Here is a 19,958-nt window from a genome sequence, read left to right on the forward strand (position 1 = left end):
ACATATCCCAACCTAGTGCCATATGACTAACGGACTAAGGCTTAGTCCCACAGGACATACGTGGCAAAATTCTATTTGGAAACTACATGCGAATTTTTGCAAGAGCATATTGACACGTGTATGCCAGCTCTGCAGATTGATTACGTTTGGGTTGAGTTTTTGGGCTGCATTATCAACTTTTGCTCTTTTATGGGATTTTTTAGCAGGACATATTTTCTAGTGTGGGGCCCATCTGATACGTCAACATGCTCGATCGGGCAGGTTGGTTGGAAAGAGATGATTAGAAAAAAAGAAAAAAGAAAAAAGATAGATTCTACTGTTTGGTCGTAGGACGAACGAGCGGCTGGCGGGGACCTGGGGTGGGTCTCAATGGCCTAGTCCACAAAAGACGTGTGGGAACACGCAAGTCAGCTGGAATTTTAGGCTCATGCTGCAAAAATCAACAAACTACATTTTCTAATGTTTATATGAAGAATGTATTTATCAAATCTGCTTTTGTTTTAGAGTTGCGTTTTGAAGTAAATGCGGAGCAATGCAATCTGGTGCCAAACTTGCATTTTCTTTTATTTTGACATTGATTTCAGAAAAATAATATGTTTCAATAAAAAACTTTTCTAATCTGGTTCTGCAATTTGTGTTTCTTTTATTTAAGTATTGATTTTGGAAATAATTGAAAGTAGCAAATGATGAAACGTGCCAAACCGAATCAATCGGTTACTAGCACAATTCACTTGGTTCAAAAGTAAGATATAAAGCCAACTAGCCGAAACACTCTTTCCATGGCTGCTTTTATTTCAAAACCCTCGGTTGAAGGCACCGTTCATCACTTTGCTATATTCACCTTGCTAGAAGGCTAGAAAAACTCCGAAGGCCTCTTCGAAACTCTCCAACCTCTATCCCACTTCAAAACGATTTATCCTCTTTCAAAATTCAGTGGCAATTAGAGATAAATTTCTCTCCCTCCCTCTCCCTTTCTCTCTCTTTTCTCTCTCTCTCCTTCTTCTTTGGCTCTTCTTGTTCTGATACATTCTGAAAAAGCATAATACGGATCCATATTGTAAACTAGTCGCCCGCCAATATGCCCTTCAATATTGGTTTGATGAATTTTGATTACAAGTATAAAAGAGTGCAAAAAAAAAAAAAGATTTTTCATATTGAGGTTGCTTAATGATCATGCTTTCTTTGGACAAAAGTTTTCATAATGTGATCATTAGCAAAAGATTTTTCTACTTCATTAAGGATAAAACTTGAAATTAACAACCTAGTGCTAAATGAATCATCAAATTAAAGATGATGTAGAATAACTGAATAACCTTTAGAAAGAAAACACTGTCACAGAAAACATCTTGGACACAAATTTTTTCAAAGACAAAGCTGCACCGATTTTAGACATGAAATTGTTTACAACATGAGAAGTTTTGCATTTCACTAGATGCCACCACGCTTGTAGTCCTTGTTCATATTCTACTCTTATTGGATTAAGAGGATAAGCTCGTGTATTGTAAGTCTATTTGGTCATCTAGATAATTAAAAGCTCTAATTTAATTGGGCCGGAGATTAAGGCCATCTGTTTTTCATGCAAATAGAATCAAGACTGGCTAGCCTAATAACCTTCCCGACGTGCACATCAGTAACGCCACTTGAGGTATCATCATTTCGGATATCTTCATATGCTTCTCGTAGTTCACATGCACCCCCTCCCCTTTCCTTCCCACCGGAAAAAGATGGCAACCTCACCTGGCCACCATCATTATCACAAACTCCTCGTAGTTCACTTGCCCGTCACCATCAATATCCGCTTCTCGTATCATCTCGTTAGCTTCCTCATCTGTCAGCTTCTCTCCAAGGTTTGTCAACACATTACGGAGCTAGACATCAGAAAAACGATCAGGGTTTTGTCAGTCAGCAAAGATTATGACACCGAAGTGCCCGTATAGCTTTTTTTTTAAACGCAATACACTAGGGAAAAACAATTGATGATGGTCAAGTTCGCTTCTTCAGGACATAACATGGTCGAAACTTTGAAAGAAGAGGAAGCTCACATCTGTAGCAGATATAAAACCGTTCCGATCCTTGTCAAACACTTTGAATGCTTCCTTCAGTTCTTCCTCAGAATCAGTGTTCTTCAAATATTGAAGCTCCATATATTAGAAAAACTTGAATAAATAGATGCCGAAATCATTTGCTTTCATGTTCATGCGCATGACGCAAATATAACTATCATATGAATGGGCAAAAACTTTATGCACGACAAGATAACAGATTCATGGTACAAGAAATGCAAGAATATAAAAGAACAAAAGAAAATAAGAAGTGTTCAACAATATACAAACAAAACCAAGAAGTCTAGCAACGAGGCAGGGGCAGCTACAACTTAATTCAGATGCTTCCTTACAGCAATGTGCAAAAAATTAAATAAATTTACCAGAGAGGCATAAGGGAAATATTTATTATGAAAAAACTACCAACCAACAGCTTGCGGAAAACTCAGATCCAGTCCTCGTTAACCCAAGAATTACACAGTCAAATGAAGATGAATGATCCATAGGATATGGGGAATAAAGATGCACTAAAATTACCAAGTATTTGTTACTTCAAAAAATACTGGTATAGTTCTCTGAATGTGCAAGCTAACTTAAGTTACCTTAGTATCTTTTCCTGACATTAGCTCCTAAAACATATTTTAGACCAATAAAGATGCAATAAAACTGCAAAGTATTCATTAGTTCAAAAAATGCAGGAACAGTTCTCAGATCTGCAAGCCAACTTAAGATTACCCAAGTATCTTTTTCTCGACAGAGTTCCCAAGACATATTTTAGACCTTTCTATTCTCCATTTAAGTAATTTGAGATAGAGAAGAAATGTACATTGGATAAAGTGATGGTGTCCCCAAATTTTACCTTGCTTTCTGCCTTATGAATGAACAAACAGTCACTAACAGCTTACTAACAGAGGCAAAGTATTATTTCTAAAAGTTGATCATCTCTAAAATGATATTTGATACAAATGGAACTGCCAATTGTCAAAGGAGGATCATGGAGAAAACCTGAACCAGTGTGAAGCATTAAGCAATTTATGTGACAACATTACCATAAAGCACAAGCATTACTCCACCTATTAAGATCAATCATATAAATCTTTATTTGCCACTCATTCTTAGGACTGACTAAACAATCTGATAGAAAAAACTTTTTCTTCCACATTTGTCCAGATTCGCTTTAGACAGGAAGTAAAGCCCTTCTCCTAAGGAGATTCTTCTGTGCTCTGTCACACATGCATCTTAGCTGGCTCTCCATCTCTTTATTGTCATGTGCTTGTATTGAACTTTCCTACTGCCAGAGCACACCCACCTCAGCATTCCCATCTGTGGCTGGCTCACAATCTTCTGTGTTTAGACCTGGCTTATTGGTCCAATATTTCACAAACTAGTTTAAGATCGGCTACATGAATACTTTTCCTCCATTTTGCTTGGTTTAGGACTATATTTTTTAAAAGATATTAAGATATCAAGTTCTCCCTTATTACTTCATCCCACATGATTTTAGATCTACCTATATTCCTCTTCATTCCTTTGACATGTTCTTTCTTATCTAACGCCCATCATAAGACTTCTTTAGGGACTCTATCATATACTTTCTCTCCATCCATAAAGACCATATGAAGATCTTGTCTTTTTTCTATATACTTCTGCATTAATCACCAAAGGAGAAAAATAGCTTTCATAGTCAACCTACCCAGCATAAAACCAAATTGGTTCTCTGATATTTTATGTCACACCTCAATATGTGTTCATGCACAGCAAGACCATTATACTCTAAAACTGAAAGTTCTAGTCTATGTCTCCATTCAGAAGTGCAAATGCACTGAAAAATCCCTGGTTATTAGATAGACATTTTAATGCTTAATTGGGACCTCAATTTCACTTGCTTTCCTCCACCAAATAGACATAAAGTTCACAATATAGCCTAGCTGTAGTAGTTACAATATGCAGCGATTGACAAAAGCATAACCAGAATCCAGATAATTGTGTACTGGCATCTAATGCAAGACACAACATGTATTTGGAATCTGCAAAGCTTATTGTGAGGACAGATATCCACATATTTATCCTTCAATCAATTGTTATTATTACAAAAATCAGTGATAAATGCATATAAGTCAACTTCACTGTTTCCACGATGGCGGGCCTGGCATAATAGTAAAGTTGCTCCATTGTGAGATTTGATGGTTACATATTTGAAACATGAAAACAACCTCTTCGCATGCAAGATAAGGCTGCATATATCTGACTCTTCCGAGACCCTGCAGTGGCAAGAGTCTTGTGCACTAAGATGCCTTTTTTTTTTACAATTTCCAATAATATGGTCCTTGCATATGCCATCTTACTTTTTTCCAAAAATTGGGAGAATGTGATTTTCAATCACATCTCACACGACCTAAGAAATTTTGCCAATTTTTTATTGAAGCAAGACATCATGTCAGTAAGCCCTTGTTCATTAACTTGTTATTTTCAGCATCTAGATTTCGCACTTGATCTAGGCCTCAGTCTTGATTCTACTTCCCAGAAATTCAATTCAATCAAATGAATATGATTACAACAAAACCCATTATCTACATATGACAAATATATTCAACTATACTAGAATATACCAAAATAGCAGATACCTACAGGATACAGAGCATAGACTTGAAACACTAATAAAATACAACTTCAAACCATTCATGCTAAAACTGCAGTAAGTTGCGCTAAAGACAACTTTCTTCAAGCTCTAATAACAAAAATAACACTTTTTACCGTCCAACAATTTTAGTAGACTTACATGGCATCACCTGCATTATTGTGGGTAAAAAAGAGATACAAGCAATGGTTCAAAGTCAAAAGGAAAGTAGAGCTACAACACCACCATAATGGCAGGTAACGGTCATGCTGGTGGGGATAAGAGTCCTTGTGATGCTACAAATCTTATGTAAAAGCATACTAAAGTCAATTGATGTAATAACAGTCGACTAAAGTATCACAAAATAAGACTTATACAAAGATAAAATTAGATATCAAGTACAAGGATTATAGCTAGAGACGATGATCAAGATTAGGCTAAATTAACTTGGTCTTTAGAAAGTAATGGAGAAAATGGGAGAAACACACAAAGTCAGTTAATCACGACAACCTGAGCAAGGAGATATAGTCCACATATTCTACAAAGCAAAACACAGTGAATAATTAGACATGGAGCACAAGTCGACTACAATTGGCTAATTGTAATCACAGATGAACAACCATTACCAATTTGAAGAAGGTAATCAATTAGTTAGTCAGTTTAAAACCAAAATCGTTAAATTTCCTCTTCAGAGTAATGTTGCTGAAGCTGCTGGTTCTCAAAACTATAATGTCTCAAGGGATCACAGGGCAGACATTTATTTTACCTAAACATAGGAGTTACTAAGCAAGGTGACTCATATAATATTGTACTTAAGATAGTGGACTATCATCTAGTTAATAACATTTCAAATCAAGAACACCTAGAACATGCAGATTATCAGTTTAATTCAACATGAAAATTCTAGACTGATGCAATCCTAGACAAAAGATGATTCCAAAATTGGGGGGAAAAAGATCACAAGATTGTCATCACAAGAAGAAGAAATCAAAGCATAGTTTGAGTGTTGACAGATTAAGGATATTCCATAGTCAGCAGATACAACAAATATCTACTACTGAGAACAAGTCTGCAACAAGACAAATATCTAGAATATCAAAAGGAACATCAAAAAGCAACTTTACCAAGTCTAGAATATTAAGCCATGATTTAAATGTTCAACATATCCAAAATAGGATAAGTGGGGAAGAAGATATACAACTCACTTTCATTTTGCATGCCATCAAATTCAAAAACTCAGGAAAATCAATGGCTCCATTTTGATCAGCATCAACTTCATTGATCATATCCTGCAGTTCAGCTTCAGTTGGATTCTGTCCCAAGGATCTCATCACAATGCTCAGTTCTTTGGTAGTTATGCAGCCTACATGGGGGAAGATCAAAAGGACATAAATACCTAGTAGTGACCTCACCAAGGCAAAAGTATGTAACAATACCAGTTTGTAATCTGATTCACTTTTTTTAGAATATCGAAACAAGCCAATTTGAGCTTAATATGATGGATCAATTCTAGTCCAACTCATGAAAATACAATTGGACATTATCTCATCATGGTGCCCAGTTCTTTGGTAGTTATCCAACCTACACGAGGGAAGATCAAAAGGACATGCATACCTAGTAATTACCTCGCCACGACAAAAATATGCAACAATACCAATTTGTTATCCAATTCATTTTTTTAGAATATAGAAACAAGCCAATTTGAGCTTAATATAATGGATCAATTCTAGTCCAACCGATGAAAATACAATAGGGCATTATTATATATCTACATACATATAACTAACGTATAATCATATATGTAACCTCTTGTGGATGCACATATATAGAAAGCTATAACCCCTCTTATACCTATTTTCAGATTTGTGGGGTTGCCATGTCCAACACCTACATGGCCATTCCTAAACTGCAACGCTTTTCTCCTGTCTTTTCTGCACAGACTGTAAGCATAGAATCTCAAACAATCACAATCTCCGAGTTCTAAAAAAATGTATGCTTGCTTGCAAGACACACGAGCACCCAATAATTTGTGGGGAAAATAACACTTCTATCGAAGATAATGACAATGATAATGATAGGAACCCAATTGAAAATTAATGTCATCCTCCTCAGATCATTAGAGATGCAAGCACTTCTACTACAATATACAAGCATTAGAAGATGCACAGAAAGCAACAGCAATTCACCAACTCCAAAACCATCTTATATTTATGTCCACGAAAACCAAGACAATACCAGGATAAGCAACAATTACTGGGACCACAATCCTTGGGAAAAACATTTTCCTCTAACCACCATTATCACCTGGACCACCAGTCCTTTGCTGCAACCAAATTATTCTTTTTTTCCTATTACACGATTAATAAACAAGCTGGCTGGCTGCCCAGGAGCAGCCTTCCGGCCACATGACAAACTTCAACGAGAACGGACAGCCATAATTCAAAACTAACATCGAGAGATCCAGACAAAATCCTCAGCCTCCTTCGAAAGCATCGCGTTCCAAGTCAACATCTCTAAGATTCAATGAGAAAGATCGAAACCACCTAAAATTCCGCAAAAAGCAAGATTCTCATTCACCTACCATCCCATCACGCAGATCTTTCCTAATCCCACACATATCGTTCAAGATCCTTCATTCAATGATAACACTACAAGAAAATCAAAAGAAACACAGAAACTCGAACAACTACAATCCAATCTTCTCATTAAAAAGAAAAAAAAATTCAATCCAAACTCTATCAAGAACACATATTCTAACACACTAACTGATCTACGGAGATCTCCCAAACAAATAGCAAATCACTGCAATCAGGTTAAAAGCCTTCCATAAAAAACCAAGAAAAAAAAAGAAATCATCTCACCTATCAAAATAACAACCCGATCATCTGAAACTAAGAAAACATGATACAATCTCATCTACACTCCGACCGGAAATCAGGAACCAGACCTTATCGACCAAGATCTAGAGTTAGGGTTCCAAGAAGGTCGAGAAGAGCTCGAATGCGAGGGAAAGATCGAAAAAAGAACAAGCAAAGACGAACCGGGAGAGGAGAAAGGAGGGATTACCGTCTCCGTCCTTGTCGAAGAGGCCGAAGAGCGCCTTGAACTCCGCGATCTGCTCCTCCGTCAGATGCTGCGCCATTGATTCCGATTCGAAGCTAGTAGGCGACGACGAGACGACGACGACCTCTCGATCTCGCTTCGTCTCTCTCACCCTCTTTCGCTTTCTTTATTGCTTCTTTTCTTCTCTCGGCCTTGGTAGAGGCGGAGAGAGTTCGTTCGTCAAAGATGGGCAACGACTCGCAAGAGAAGTGAGTCTAAAATTTGGAGAAGGCTTCCTTCTCGCAGGTCTTCTCGAACGGGGTTCCTCCGGACGCCCTGCAACTCGGAGCAAAGCATCCGACGGCTCCATGATCATCCGTGTTGGGAAATGCATAGAATCTGTATGCGGGAACCATATCAGCCGTCCAATGGCGTCTTGGACGGTGATTCTAGATTGCCATATTGGTATTCTATGCGGATGCACGTGTGATACTGTTATCTGATGGACTCAGATAGCGCCGGCCAAGAAAAGAAAGAAAGAAGCTAGGCAATTAAAAATATAAAGAAGACGAACTCTTTTAAGTTGGCGAAATGGACTTGAAAATTTCTCGAAGATTCTAAGACTTCCAGATGGAGCACAATAAAACAACGGTTATCATGGAGATCGATAAAACAACGGTTGCAATGCTGGAAGAAAGCTAATATAATAATTTAAGAACTCATCTAAAATAACTAGTTAAAAGATATTATTTAAATTTTTTAATTATATCCTGTATAAATGCTTCGATTTAAGCCTTCATATCCTCGTCAAGCTAAAGATTCAAATCCATTTAGATTTAATTACAAATATCATGATTAGCCCGTGGTCAGCTCCAATAGATCTGTGCTGCAGTGTCCCTTAATTTACATCGATTATGAGTCTGGTTTGCTCTTCATTCAAATCTAATCACAAACACCACGATCAGCTCGTAGTCAACTCTAATGGATCCGTGCTGCATTGTTCCATAGTGCACATAGGTTATGGGCCAAGTCCGCTCTAATACCATTTGTAATAATTCAGAATCTCACCCAAAATAGCTAGCTGGAAGGTATTATTTAAGTTTTTTAATCCTGTATAACTACGCAAGATCTACTCAACGAATAACCAATATGGAGCCACCAAGGTGGTAGCCCAGTTGGAACGGGGCGTTTGCTTCCAACCAAGTGGTTCCAGGTTCGAAACGCACGGGCGTCGATTAAATTCGGGGACCGGATGCCCCACGCCTGGACACGGGTCTGGAAGCGCTACTGGTCGGCTGGTAGCCTAGGTGGTGCCAGGTGTGACGTACTCACACGGAGGGTCGGGTCGGATAACTGAGCCGGCCCACGGGTGGGGAGGGTATGAGTAAAATAGGTTGGGGTGCCCAACACACGACTCGGTCTATCCGCATCGAACATTCTCCTGGCGGGGTAGGGGCCCAGTGGTCGGGGCTGCTACGCGGGGGTGGGCTTGTCCCTTCCTCCCCCCTTCCCCTTTTCTTTTCAGCAAAAAAAAAAATAACCAATATGGAACAAAACACACGTCTGCACGGATCCTCACAGCTAGGCATACATGCAAGAAAATTACTAAAACCGCTCTCTTTCTCGACGTCAAGATGAATTTTGGAGCCTTTTGGACTTGCACGTCCATCAAACTTCGGAACAGCAATAGCATCCATTTGTGGAAAGATTTTTGGATTGATTCCATCTTATTGGCATCTCTTTTTGAGGACTTATATCTTAAAGCTGTAAAAAGAAACGCCACCATGGCAATCTACTGAATCGGCGCACTAGAAAATGAAACATCAAACTCCATGGCCCACTCACACAAAGTGAATTAAACTAGCTTGATCTTCTTACGGACCTCCTATCCTTGATTTGACCCAATAATTTGGGAGATGCACCAGTTTGGAAGCTCATAAAAAATGGTAACTCCTGGGTGCAATCTCTTTATAAATTCATTAATAATGACGGCATTCTCTTTCCTTTCTACAAAGCAATTTGGAAAGTGAGAATTTTTCTATCACATTGGCGAGGTCCCAGCAAGAAAAGGCTATTTGGTGAACTCTGAATGTCCTTTTATGTGGAGCAACTTCCGGAGCCGCATTCCATTTGTTTACGAAGTACTACTTCACCAGAAGTATTTGGTTCACACTAAAGCTGTACCTGAAGTTTCATGGATGGCCACAGAACTTACAAGATTGATGGACAACTTGGAGAAAGAAAAAGATCCAACCATTATTCAAGAGGATCGAGGACCTGCTCATCACTACTCTTTTTTGGCAAATCTGGCTCGAGAGAAGTTTAAGAATTTTTCTTAGGAAAACATCTTCGATTAAAGTGGTCCATATCAACGCCCTTCAAACATTCAAGCTCTGGGTAACACATTCAAGCTTGATGCCTTGACTGAATTTAAAATAACAAGATAAATTTTAATTTTTATATAATAGATACTTATTCATATCTTGCTTAAATGAGCATCATTCTTTATGCAAATTAAGTAGAGATTTTTATGTACGAATGAATAGATCGGGATACTAAGAGATTGCCAAGTAAGACGAAGATGTAAAACATAGGCGATAAGAGAATATCATATTTCTATTATCAGTATTGATTCTATCTATCAATTTTAGTGCTATGTGCATCTCCATCAATATTTTTTTTTCCTGAGAGATTGTAATAATATATCAATTATCGGTGCTTCAATAAAGAAAAAACCTATGGATGTTTGAGTATTTTGGGTTAGAAATTACGCAACAAAAGTTGATTAGGTTGACAAATTATGCAGAGATTTAATTAACTTCTTAGGTTACAAAGATGACAAATGAATTGGGACCACATCTACCAACTTTCCAAACTTCCTTATATGAGCATACCAATGAGAAAGCTAGATGATTAGATAATTGTCTTATTAACTTATCTCCAATGGATTGTCTTTAGCTGGATAAAAATGATAACGCTTTATATAAACAAGTGTTCAATGCTTCGTAGCTTGCAAACATCCTATAGTTTATAAAAAAATACCAACCTCTTATCTCAATCATTCTAGGAGACAAATGCTCTGCAACCAGATGTTGTCGTATTGGTTGGACCTATTTATACTAGCAATTAAAAATTCTAGATTCAATTATTAAATTATTTAATTTTAAAAATTAAACTTAAATAATTATAATGCAGACAAGTCTCTCCTTTCTCCTCCAAAAGAATAATCAATAATAAATATCTGCGGCAAATATGCCATTCAAAACTATAGACAAGATGATCAATTTTAAATGTGAAAAAAAATCTTGTTCGAATTTTTAACTCAATCTGAAAATAAGATTAGATAAAAATGATTGCAAAATGCGACTCGCATCAGATATGGAAAAGAATATTTTAAATTACTATAAAATTGGCATCTCCACATGGAGAGAAAAAAAAAGATTGATGTCTTTAAGGAAGCTATTTTTTAAGTCCTCTTATCTCCCAAATCAGTCTTTATAACATATCATATGTAAATAATTTTCAAAAATAATCTCTCTCTCTCTAAATCTTTCATGCATCTCATCCAGCTTCCAGAACCCTCCAAGCATTGCTAGAACCTTCCCTCCCATCTCCACCTCCACTCCCCCAAAACGTCCATAGTTAGAAGAAGAAAGAAAGAAAACCCTCGCCGCCGTTCTTCCGCCGGAGAAAGCCCTCGCCGTCTATAGCCAGGCTCCCGGCCGCCCCTTCGTCTTCTGCGGCGCCGTCCACGCCGCCCGCCCGTCCGCCGTCCTCCCCCTCCCCTGGCCCGACCCCGCCGAAGACGCCGCCGCCGCCGGCCTCCAGGTGGCGCTCCCCGAGGCGGCGTCCGCCAAGATCAGTGTCTCGGTGGGGGATCTGGCGGCGCTGCCGCCTGTGCTCGACGCCGATGCCGTGCGGCGGGCGGAGCGGCTCGCGCTCCGGGTAGGGGAGAGCCGCTTCAATTTTATGCAGTCGTTCTGCGGGGTTGATGGGAGATATTTTGGATCGGTGGTTCAAGAAATTTCAGGAGAAGGCCAAGAAGGACCCGAGTTATCTCAAGGGTTTCGCATTGTGAGGCGAGCAGGGCCGGAAAGGTACGAGCTTTACGGCTGCTAAGCGTATACTTATTTGTTCTTTTTAAGAATTGAGGGTTTATGCTGAGAGGGCAGGTGAAAGCAGAGATTTTTTTTCTTCCTTTCGTATGAATTTTGGTGCCTATTGCAGGTCAATGTATCCACACTCACTTTTCTAATTATTATCAGAAATGTTAACCCCTGCTGAGATTTCTCCATGTTCGTCTCTACGAGAATTTGGATGGATTTGATCGCAAATATGTTTGCATTGGCAAATGGAACATCAATTAGGGAGGAGCATCGTTTTCCCTTGACGAGCAGTGAAATGCTACAAACCAGTGCCTTCCATCTTTCCCAAGTGGATGAAAGGTTTGATCTTTCTTTAGAGTTCTCCATGAGAATGTGAGAGGAGTTCTTGGCAGCTCAAGCATCTGTAGATTGGGTTGATTATTACCGCTTACAAGCATCCACAGCTCGCAGCTGTCCATGTGTGGATATTAAGGATAGGAGAACCTAGAATTGTGGAGATGAATAAGATCGAAGACTTCTTCGAATGCTGCTAATCTTAGGCCTTTAATCTTATAATTGTTACTTCAATCTTATGCTTCGTCATCGGAAGCCTCGACTCGAGGGTGGTTGCTGTTAGTGGGTGCCAGGTTTTTGGCATTTTTGTTTTGGAGGCGGAGTTGAGAGCAGCATGAGCTGATCCGGGTTATGCATGATATATTTTGTGGGCCAGAGTAGTCTTTCTTGAGGATAACTCGGTTATGGTGCTCCGATGGCATGGATGGATGATGGGGGAAAAGTGGATCGCCCAACGCATATGGTTAAAGCATCCGAATCCGACAGTAAGCCTAGTCTCGGCGAACGTGATCTCGGTAAGCATGGTCTCGGCGGGCATGGTCTCGGCGAGCGTGATCTCGATTTCGGCTAAGCAAAATTTGATTGATCTCGAGGCCAAGTAAGACCTAGTCAGAAGCTGAGACCGAACCCAACTTCACCGAAAGTCAAGCCGATCTTTAAATCGGAGCGTCTGCATAAAGAAGGGGTCACCAAATCCTCCATATTTGGGATCAAATTCCGCAGTCTCCGTTATAACAGTTGTCAAACCTGAATCCATGCAATCTCAACCAATTGCTGGCTAACCTGGATTTTTGTGCCATCTAAGGTAATTTATTTAACCCAAGATTTTTTGTAATCACATCCGATTGCGAATAACCGCCACACCCTCTCTTATAAAGAAGGGGGAACTCTGAAAAGAGAGGGGAATTTCTTCCTTTCTACAAAAAGATTTTTTCATTAGAATATCTACGAATCCTCTCTGACTTAAGCATCGGAGGGCCTTCGTCGAATCTTCCGATTTGGGCTTCTTGCAGATTTACCGGAGACAGCCATCCGCCACCGCTTGTGGCAGAAGCTCCTCCTTCTGGTTCGCGATCACCTTCGAGTCCAATTTCCAGTAACAACAGATGCCACCCTCTGCTTCGAGACATTCGGGCTATGGTGAGAGGCGATGCTGCATTTTCAGGTCGGGCATGTTTAAAGAGAGACCAACAAGGCTACGGATTGGGTCGCCTCGTATGTGGCCGATCACTCCGGAAGAATCATGTGGGTCTGGCAAAGAGAGCTACTTAGAGTATTTCGCAATATGTTGTTTTTTTTAACTTTCTTAGATGTATCATGCTAGGCAGCTAGAAGTGTAAGAGTCATCTGCTTCTTTTTTTTTTTTTTAATTGTTTCCTAAGCTACTGTCGGAAAAGCACTTGATCATGCCAATTGGAATTTCTTTTCCTTATAATGTAGTGAAAAGATTGAGTTAAGATGGAAAGTGGGACTGGATGGTTCCATATTTTTGTCACACATTGATTAGCAGGATAGCTCAAAGTTTGTTTCCGCCGGGGGGTACTGAGGAAGCCCAATTTCTCTCTCCTACGACGGCTATAAAGTTTTCAGGACAACAAGGCTCATGATTACCAAAAAGCTAACATTGTTAACAACATCATATTCAGGGTTTTGGATAAACCCATCGGCGACATTAATTTGCTCACAATATTTTCTTACTCCAGGAGCTTCTCATTCATAGTTGGTAGCATGTGAATCACTCTTACGATGAACACCAGTGGTGTTGAATCATGCAATGTTCAAGAGATCTTTCTTTCACTCTTTCTTCTTCCTTTTCTTTTCTTCTGTTTCTTTTCTGGCAGCGAATTATAATGCCATATCTGGAAGTGACAATGAATGCATTGAAAATATCCACTCCCTTTTTTTTGTTTTTTTTTTCCTTTTGTTGGGAGGACAAGCCTTGTTACAAATAAAAATAAGAGCGTCCAATTAGGGTTCGCAAGTAGCCAATCCACCAAATATCCAGCCCGACACCAACATAGGTGGATTTTACCTCATTTATTTAAACCCCAAAGCGGGTACGGGTTTAATATAAAATACCCGAGACGGTTTTGCTTCGGATGCCCCACTCCAAATCCGGCATGAAATAACTATAATCTAAATTTTTTTCTTTCTAAAGTAACAATTATTTTAGAATCTATACGATGAGTTCGACTCAATCTGAACTAGCTTGTCTATTCCATGCAATTCAATCCGACCTATACCATCTAGTTTACCTCACCCAACCGTCCAAAATGAGTACAGAATGGATATGGATATAAAGTTTTTAATTATGGAGTGGATACGGGTATTGGCCGACCCGACCCATATCTGATCTATTTCATTCCCTACACGCAGTAGCCTCAGCTTGAGCTGAAAACAGCAACTGGAAGGGAAAGGAGGACGTCCAAATAGATGCTTGAGAGGAAGCGGAGGCAGGATTGACTAAAAAGTCATCCGGTTGATTCCTTCCAAAGGATGGGGGTCAAGCAATAAAGACATCCATTTTACTGCCTTTCATTGTTTTCGTGTGCATCCCCAGCCAACATGAGAACATAGTGAAAAATTCAGAGACGGAGACAAAGTCCATGTCAAGGCAAATGAACAGGCAAAGCATAACCTAAGATCCTTAACTAGTTTCATTCATTACATGAATCAGGTACAGAAGTCACTAGGTGCCATCCCATGACAAGCTTCACAATGAGATTACTTCATCAAGCATCTACTCTGTTATCTCAGGCTTCAGCACATGTCCAAGAATGCATGATACAATCCTTCTGATGTCATCTTCATCATAGGAAGTAACAAATTTCACTGCAACGACAAAAAGGGCTCTCGCGTTTGAGCAGTGAATGCTTTATAGTCTAAAGATGCAATGACGTTTGAACAGTGAATGCTTAGTAGTCTGAAGATGCATTTTTAGAATAACTACAACTTATGGCTATTTATCCTCCCTCTTGGGTTATCAGCAACAACAGGTTTGGGAATGTTTTCCATATGAAAAATGAAAAGAAAAATGAAGAAATAAAGCAAAAAAAGATTGCTTTATCACAATCAAGTGGGTCATATTGATTGTTACAAGCTTGTACTAAAATTTGTCTATGTTTTTTCCAACAATTAGACCTGGTCCACTCTATGCCAGGTGAAATCTATTTGAGAGTTTCCAGGTATTATCAGCTTTTCCGACAGCCGTTCCATGCTTTTCTGCCACAAGATTTTATGGGGATGTAACCTTAAAGGTCTGTCTCAGATAAAGAATTTCATAGCATTATAGAAACGACCATTATGATTTCTGCAAACCAATGCAACATGCGCCATATAATGGCCATAGTGTTTCTTATTTAACATTATGCCTTTATAACTGGATATTATATGTATACACAAAACTATTTTAAAATTAAACATATGATAGTGTTATCTGTATACGACACAAAAATGATATGAGATGTTTAAAATAAAATTATTTTATTTTCATAATTTATTGTAGTGGCTAATAGCCATGAAAACAGAGTAGTGTTTTTCTTAATATTCTTTGCTTAATAACACTTATAATAGGATCATGAAATGCCCACAAGAATAATAGGATTACGGTCATTAAGTCATCACAATACCATTACTAAAACCAGGCCAAGATACGTTATATAAACGTCATTCTCATTAGACTCAATTTACATACCAAGAGGATGACGGGAACTAAATTTCCAGCGCCATATGGAGTAGAAAATTGCTTGCTTGACAAGAACAGGATTACCATCTTTTGGTTTTGCATCCAAATCTATCCTTAGATTTTCTGTAGCTAGAGAACCTCAAAAGTTTTGTAGCGGATAATACTAGGAGGGTCCATCAATATATCTGCATGCTCAAAAAGCTAAGACAAAAGATAGCGAGTTCTGCACACACTATGATGGACAGAAATAACAGGCGACTAATGCAAATGATAACATGATGCTCATATTTTCAGCTAACCTTGTTTCCTGAGAAGGTCATATACAATTTACAAGATAAAGAGCCAACAAAAAATTATAGCACTCAAGAATCAAGAGAAACAATCTTCTTGGCATAGCTCTCCAAGATGTTAATCTTAACTAGACTCATCCACACCTCGATATTTGAAGTTTCAAAAACATGGATGCTTTAGAAAAGGAAACAACTTTTAATTACACTAGCAATGTTCAAATAAATGTTAAAATTTATATATATATTCTCTGAGAGAAATTTATTCGTGTTAATAAAATTAACAATAGTTTGGTAGCCAATTTCCTATAAATGGTGGTTTTGAAGAACACAGATGCATAAAAGCCAAGGGGAGAAGCCCAGGGAACCATTATATATATGGTGTCCTAATTTCTAGCAAAGACCAAAGTTAAGCAAATCCGTTGTCATAAGAAAGGCACCCCAGCTAAATATTTGAAAATAGAACTTGCAATTCAATATGAAAAGTCGAAGAGACTATGGTATAATAATTAAGCATACTTCATGAAGGACATATAAATAGAACTTTACCCCAAGGTAGAAGTGGAAATTCCCATCGTTGCTTTGGGATTGAAGTAGTATATGCAGTCACCTTCATGCCAATTATAGCAATTCAACTAACTGAGAATAAAGAAGAGAAATGGCCATTCTTGCAATCATTGGGACAATTCAAGTTGATGAACGTACAAGGATAGATGCTGCAAGAGAACAGGGGGAGCTGAAGAGCATTGACATGTCTTCTGTCTCATAGAGGAGATCCATGATTTCCATGCACACATCAGACCTCAATAGCTCCCCTAACATTGACAATTCCCTGATTCACAAAATTAAAATTGTAAATTTAAGAACTTGATTTACGTTGCTGTATCCTGTCATCTCAAGAAATTCACAAATTGTCACCCAGAAAGAAAGAAGAAGAAGCAATGATTCTAGCCAGTTGGGAGGTTATGAGGGGTTCCTTTTATCTTCTTCGTTAATTGAACTTTCTGTAGGGCAATAACATGGACATAGTGAAAGTCATGGTGAAATCAAATGAGTCAAGGATCACCTGAACTGAATGAGAAGATCCTCAAGGAAGACGAATACAATGTTTGAAGCTCCAATCTCAAATCCAAATACCTGAAAAAGTAGTATTAGCTAGGTTTCAATACTACATCGGACAAAAAATAGGCGTCTTTTTGTCATCAAAAACAGTCATACCTCCATAAAGACCAATTCCTACACATGAGGATCAAAATCCATCAATTCTAGATGGTCAAAAGAGGTTTAAATTAGGTAAAAAATACTCTCTCTTTTTTGTGAGAATTAAAATGCGAGACGTACAGCTTCAGCGTAATCCCGAGCCATGAAATGCTGATCGGTGATGAGGTCGTCTCCCAAAGCCTTCATGCTCTTCACAGACAGGGGACGAGAATCATGCATCTGCCGCCATGTTACATGACAAAGAGCATAACAAGAAATCAACCAACCCTAGCGACATCGAATTTTAAAAGTAGGAAGAAAGAAACATACTTTACTAGAAATCCATAAGGAAATGAGGGCAAAGAGCTGCAAATTGCTCTCCCTTGGTGGATCCAAGAGCCAGCTCACTCCGTCCCTCCCATCGAGCAACATCGCCTTCCTTCTGGCGATGGATAAGTTATGAAAATCAAGAAAGAAAGAATGAATCAAGATTAGAAGCCTAAAGAATCACCAAAGTCGGCATCTTGATGAGGATTTGAGGTACCTGCGGAGAGAAGGGAGGAATCGATCGGCGAAGAAGGAGAGAGCCGTGTACTTGACGATTGGGGGGCATTGGAGTTGCTTTTTTGGAGAGGGAGGGGGGTTGGTGGTGGCGATGATCGGAATTCAGAAGGGAAGATTTTTGAGTTGATATGAGGGAGAGAACAATTTGGATGGGGGCTTACCGAAGAGGCGTGGAGGAGGAACTCCAGCAAACGATAACGCAAGGTTGAAGGGATGGCGGCCAAGGAGGACGACGACATATCCATCTCCATCTCTCTCCGTGTGTTGTTTGCGCGCGCCTGTGTATCTCGTTGGCGGGAAAGCTCTGCGAGGGGAGCGCGAAACGGATGTACGACGGACGGAAGAGCGACAGGGTGGGAAAAAGGTCAGCTTGCCCACGCTAAAGAAACTGGCACCTAATGGTGTCCCCATTCTTAATAAAGGGAAACCTAACCCTGGATCTTTTTTTTTATTTATTTTTTCTGAAAAGAATATGGCCCTCCCTGTCCCTCTCATTTTATGCTTAGTCCTAATATATTCAGGTTTACTCCAAAATTATATATCTAATATTTTATGTCCAGTTATATGTAATATATAATATAATTAGATTAATATTCTACGTACTGTTTCATCTGCTTTCATACATGATTATATTTATCTTGCATCTAATTTTGCTCCATATATTAGGAGTAAGGACTCAACATTAAATGATCATTAAAAAAAATCAAAGGATGGAAGTAAAATTTATTTAATAATAACTAAATATAAAATAATAATCAATTCAAATTGATAAATTTTAATTTTTCTAAATAACAAAGGAGAACCATTTATTTATCTAAGTAGCCAGCAAATGGGTACAAATTGCTGCAAGTCTGCTGCTTGGTTATTCGAGCATGAAGCTAAAAAAAAAAAAAAAATTGTTGTAGATGATTATTATTGAAAAAGAAGATGCTTACGTGGTAATCGTTAGAGCAATCCACAAAATGGTTTTTAAGAATTAATTTTTTTTTCATTGTGCACAAAACAATTGTTTACCTTAAATTAAGAGCTAGAGCTAGCTTCAGCGGTGGCACGAAATGTCATCTAAAGGCACCAAATACATAATGAACCTAACTAACAAACCAGCCTTGGCATTAGCCTGCAAATTGTAGAGGTGATGTACTCAATTTCTTGTGCTTGGGTGTATCTAGCGATTAGTGTAGTTGTTGGGGCGATTAAGGTATAGGACTCTCCAGGGCAGGGTTGGTGAAGATGCGATGAAATCGGACGCATTTCGAGCGGTAAGGTGGAAGAGTGCAAATTATCGATAGATTAGGAGCCCGTTCATGCTCATGCGCACCCACTAGAGGCAGCGATGGCTACGGCCATCTTGTACCGCCTCAACAGGGCTCCTTTGTCCAAGAACTCGCAAGCATACGCGAAGCACGGAGGTGGCTTCGGCCCATCCCAAGAGGCTCTCATTCTGGTTCAAACGCCCATCTTGCTTAACTTTTGGCTATCAAAAGACAAAAGTTAGCAACCGACGGTGCTCTAATACTTCGTTACTCGCCCCTTGCCATCCTTTTTGTCAATGTACCGGGTTCTTTATTCTTTTTTTATGCATGAGAATAGCTTCATAGGCCTGTCAGATGTTCCATGTGATATTCCTCGAGTGACTGAAAAAATGTGCTAGCAGCCTGTGCTGGGCGACATCCAACATTGCAAAAGAGTTTGATATGGAGGATGCAATGAGTTACCACTGAAACACTAACATGGAAGACAATGGATCAACATTTATTACGACTTCATCTGGTTGAACTCAGCAAGCATAAGATATTCTTTTGCCGATATAGGGTGTCGCCAGTGCAGTTGGTAGAATCTTTGGAGTTGGATTCCAAGGATATGCGTTTGGCTCCGGCCCTCCACGATTGCAGCTCACGTTTCTCAATGTCCTAATTCTAACAAAGAAAAAAAAGAAGAAGAGAGAGATATACCAGCCATTGAACACTTCATTAATAAGAGGATGTTGCCTACAAAATGACACAATAAATGAAGAGAGATGATGCATCATAGTTTTAACACGGTGATCCTAAAAACCACAAATTCAATTGCCAAAACGAATAC

The 19,958-nt window shown here is 39.0% G+C and overlaps 3 protein-coding genes across 9 annotated transcripts; 1 reads left to right on the plus strand and 2 right to left on the minus strand.

Moving 5' to 3' along the window:
- Positions 1-1,397: 1,397 nt before the first annotated feature.
- On the minus strand, positions 1,398-8,010 carry LOC103705809 (calmodulin-like). Of its 3 annotated transcripts, XM_088711602.2 has the most exons (5): positions 7,726-7,953; positions 6,511-6,599; positions 5,865-6,022; positions 2,043-2,123; positions 1,398-1,868 (listed from the first exon to the last, which is right to left on the minus strand). In XM_088711602.2, the coding sequence occupies exons 3-5, from the start codon at positions 5,988-5,990 to the stop codon at positions 1,734-1,736; spliced, it is 342 nt and encodes a 113-aa protein (XP_088567728.2). In that variant the 5' UTR covers positions 5,991-6,022; positions 6,511-6,599; positions 7,726-7,953; the 3' UTR covers positions 1,398-1,733. The 3 variants fall into 3 exon arrangements, with proteins under 3 accessions (XP_088567728.2, XP_008787894.2, XP_038990297.2); XM_008789672.6 differs by lacking the exon at positions 6,511-6,599 and having other exon boundaries at positions 7,726-8,010; XM_039134369.3 differs by lacking the exons at positions 2,043-2,123; positions 6,511-6,599 and having other exon boundaries at positions 1,596-1,868; positions 7,726-7,951.
- A 119-nt stretch (positions 8,011-8,129) lies between these two features.
- Positions 8,130-12,305, plus strand: LOC103705867 (uncharacterized). Its single transcript, XM_089927426.1, has 3 exons — positions 8,130-8,144; positions 11,344-11,798; positions 11,929-12,305. Exons 1-3 carry the CDS (start codon positions 8,130-8,132, stop codon positions 11,954-11,956), a joined length of 498 nt encoding a protein of 165 aa, XP_089783552.1. The 3' UTR covers positions 11,957-12,305.
- Positions 12,306-13,491: 1,186 nt separating this feature from the next.
- On the minus strand, positions 13,492-19,681 carry CYCJ18 (cyclin J18). 5 transcript variants are annotated; one of them, XM_039134372.3, is made up of 9 exons: positions 18,038-19,681; positions 17,857-17,933; positions 17,643-17,754; positions 17,454-17,522; positions 17,331-17,348; positions 17,179-17,249; positions 16,818-16,944; positions 16,662-16,722; positions 13,492-14,972 (listed from the first exon to the last, which is right to left on the minus strand). In XM_039134372.3, the coding sequence occupies exons 1-9, from the start codon at positions 18,125-18,127 to the stop codon at positions 14,881-14,883; spliced, it is 717 nt and encodes a 238-aa protein (XP_038990300.3). In that variant the 5' UTR covers positions 18,128-19,681; the 3' UTR covers positions 13,492-14,880. The 5 variants fall into 5 exon arrangements, with proteins under 5 accessions (XP_038990300.3, XP_038990298.3, XP_038990299.3 ...); XM_039134370.3 differs by having other exon boundaries at positions 17,454-17,552; XM_039134371.3 differs by lacking the exon at positions 17,331-17,348 and having other exon boundaries at positions 17,454-17,552.
- Positions 19,682-19,958: the final 277 nt, after the last annotated feature.

Source organism: Phoenix dactylifera, chromosome 15 (assembly GCF_051530095.1).
Source record: "Phoenix dactylifera cultivar Ajwa chromosome 15, Ajwa_hap1_PhDact_Kaust_v1.1, whole genome shotgun sequence".
In the NCBI taxonomy this organism is placed as follows: Eukaryota; Viridiplantae; Streptophyta; class Magnoliopsida; order Arecales; family Arecaceae; genus Phoenix; species Phoenix dactylifera.

Excerpts from the sequence above, each read along its gene's own strand:
- LOC103705809 (XM_008789672.6), bottom strand. The coding sequence starts at position 7,801 with ATGGCGCAGCATCTGACGGAGGAGCAGATCGCGGAGTTCAAGGCGCTC. Across the intron at positions 6,023-7,725 it reads CTTCGACAAGGACGGAGACG|GCTGCATAACTACCAAAGAA; the intron begins GTAATCCCTCCT and ends TCCCCCATGTAG. Across the intron at positions 1,869-2,042 it reads GTTTTATATCTGCTACAGAT|CTCCGTAATGTGTTGACAAA; the intron begins GTGAGCTTCCTC and ends TCTGATGTCTAG.
- LOC103705867 (XM_089927426.1), top strand. Across the intron at positions 11,799-11,928 it reads AGGCGAGCAGGGCCGGAAAG|GTCAATGTATCCACACTCAC; the intron begins GTACGAGCTTTA and ends TGCCTATTGCAG.
- CYCJ18 (XM_039134370.3), bottom strand. The coding sequence starts at position 18,127 with ATGGAGATGGATATGTCGTCGTCCTCCTTGGCCGCCATCCCTTCAACC. Across the intron at positions 16,945-17,178 it reads GATCTTCTCATTCAGTTCAG|GGAATTGTCAATGTTAGGGG; the intron begins GTGATCCTTGAC and ends TTTGTGAATCAG. Across the intron at positions 16,723-16,817 it reads CTCTTGCAGCATCTATCCTT|GTGACTGCATATACTACTTC; the intron begins GTACGTTCATCA and ends ATTGGCATGAAG.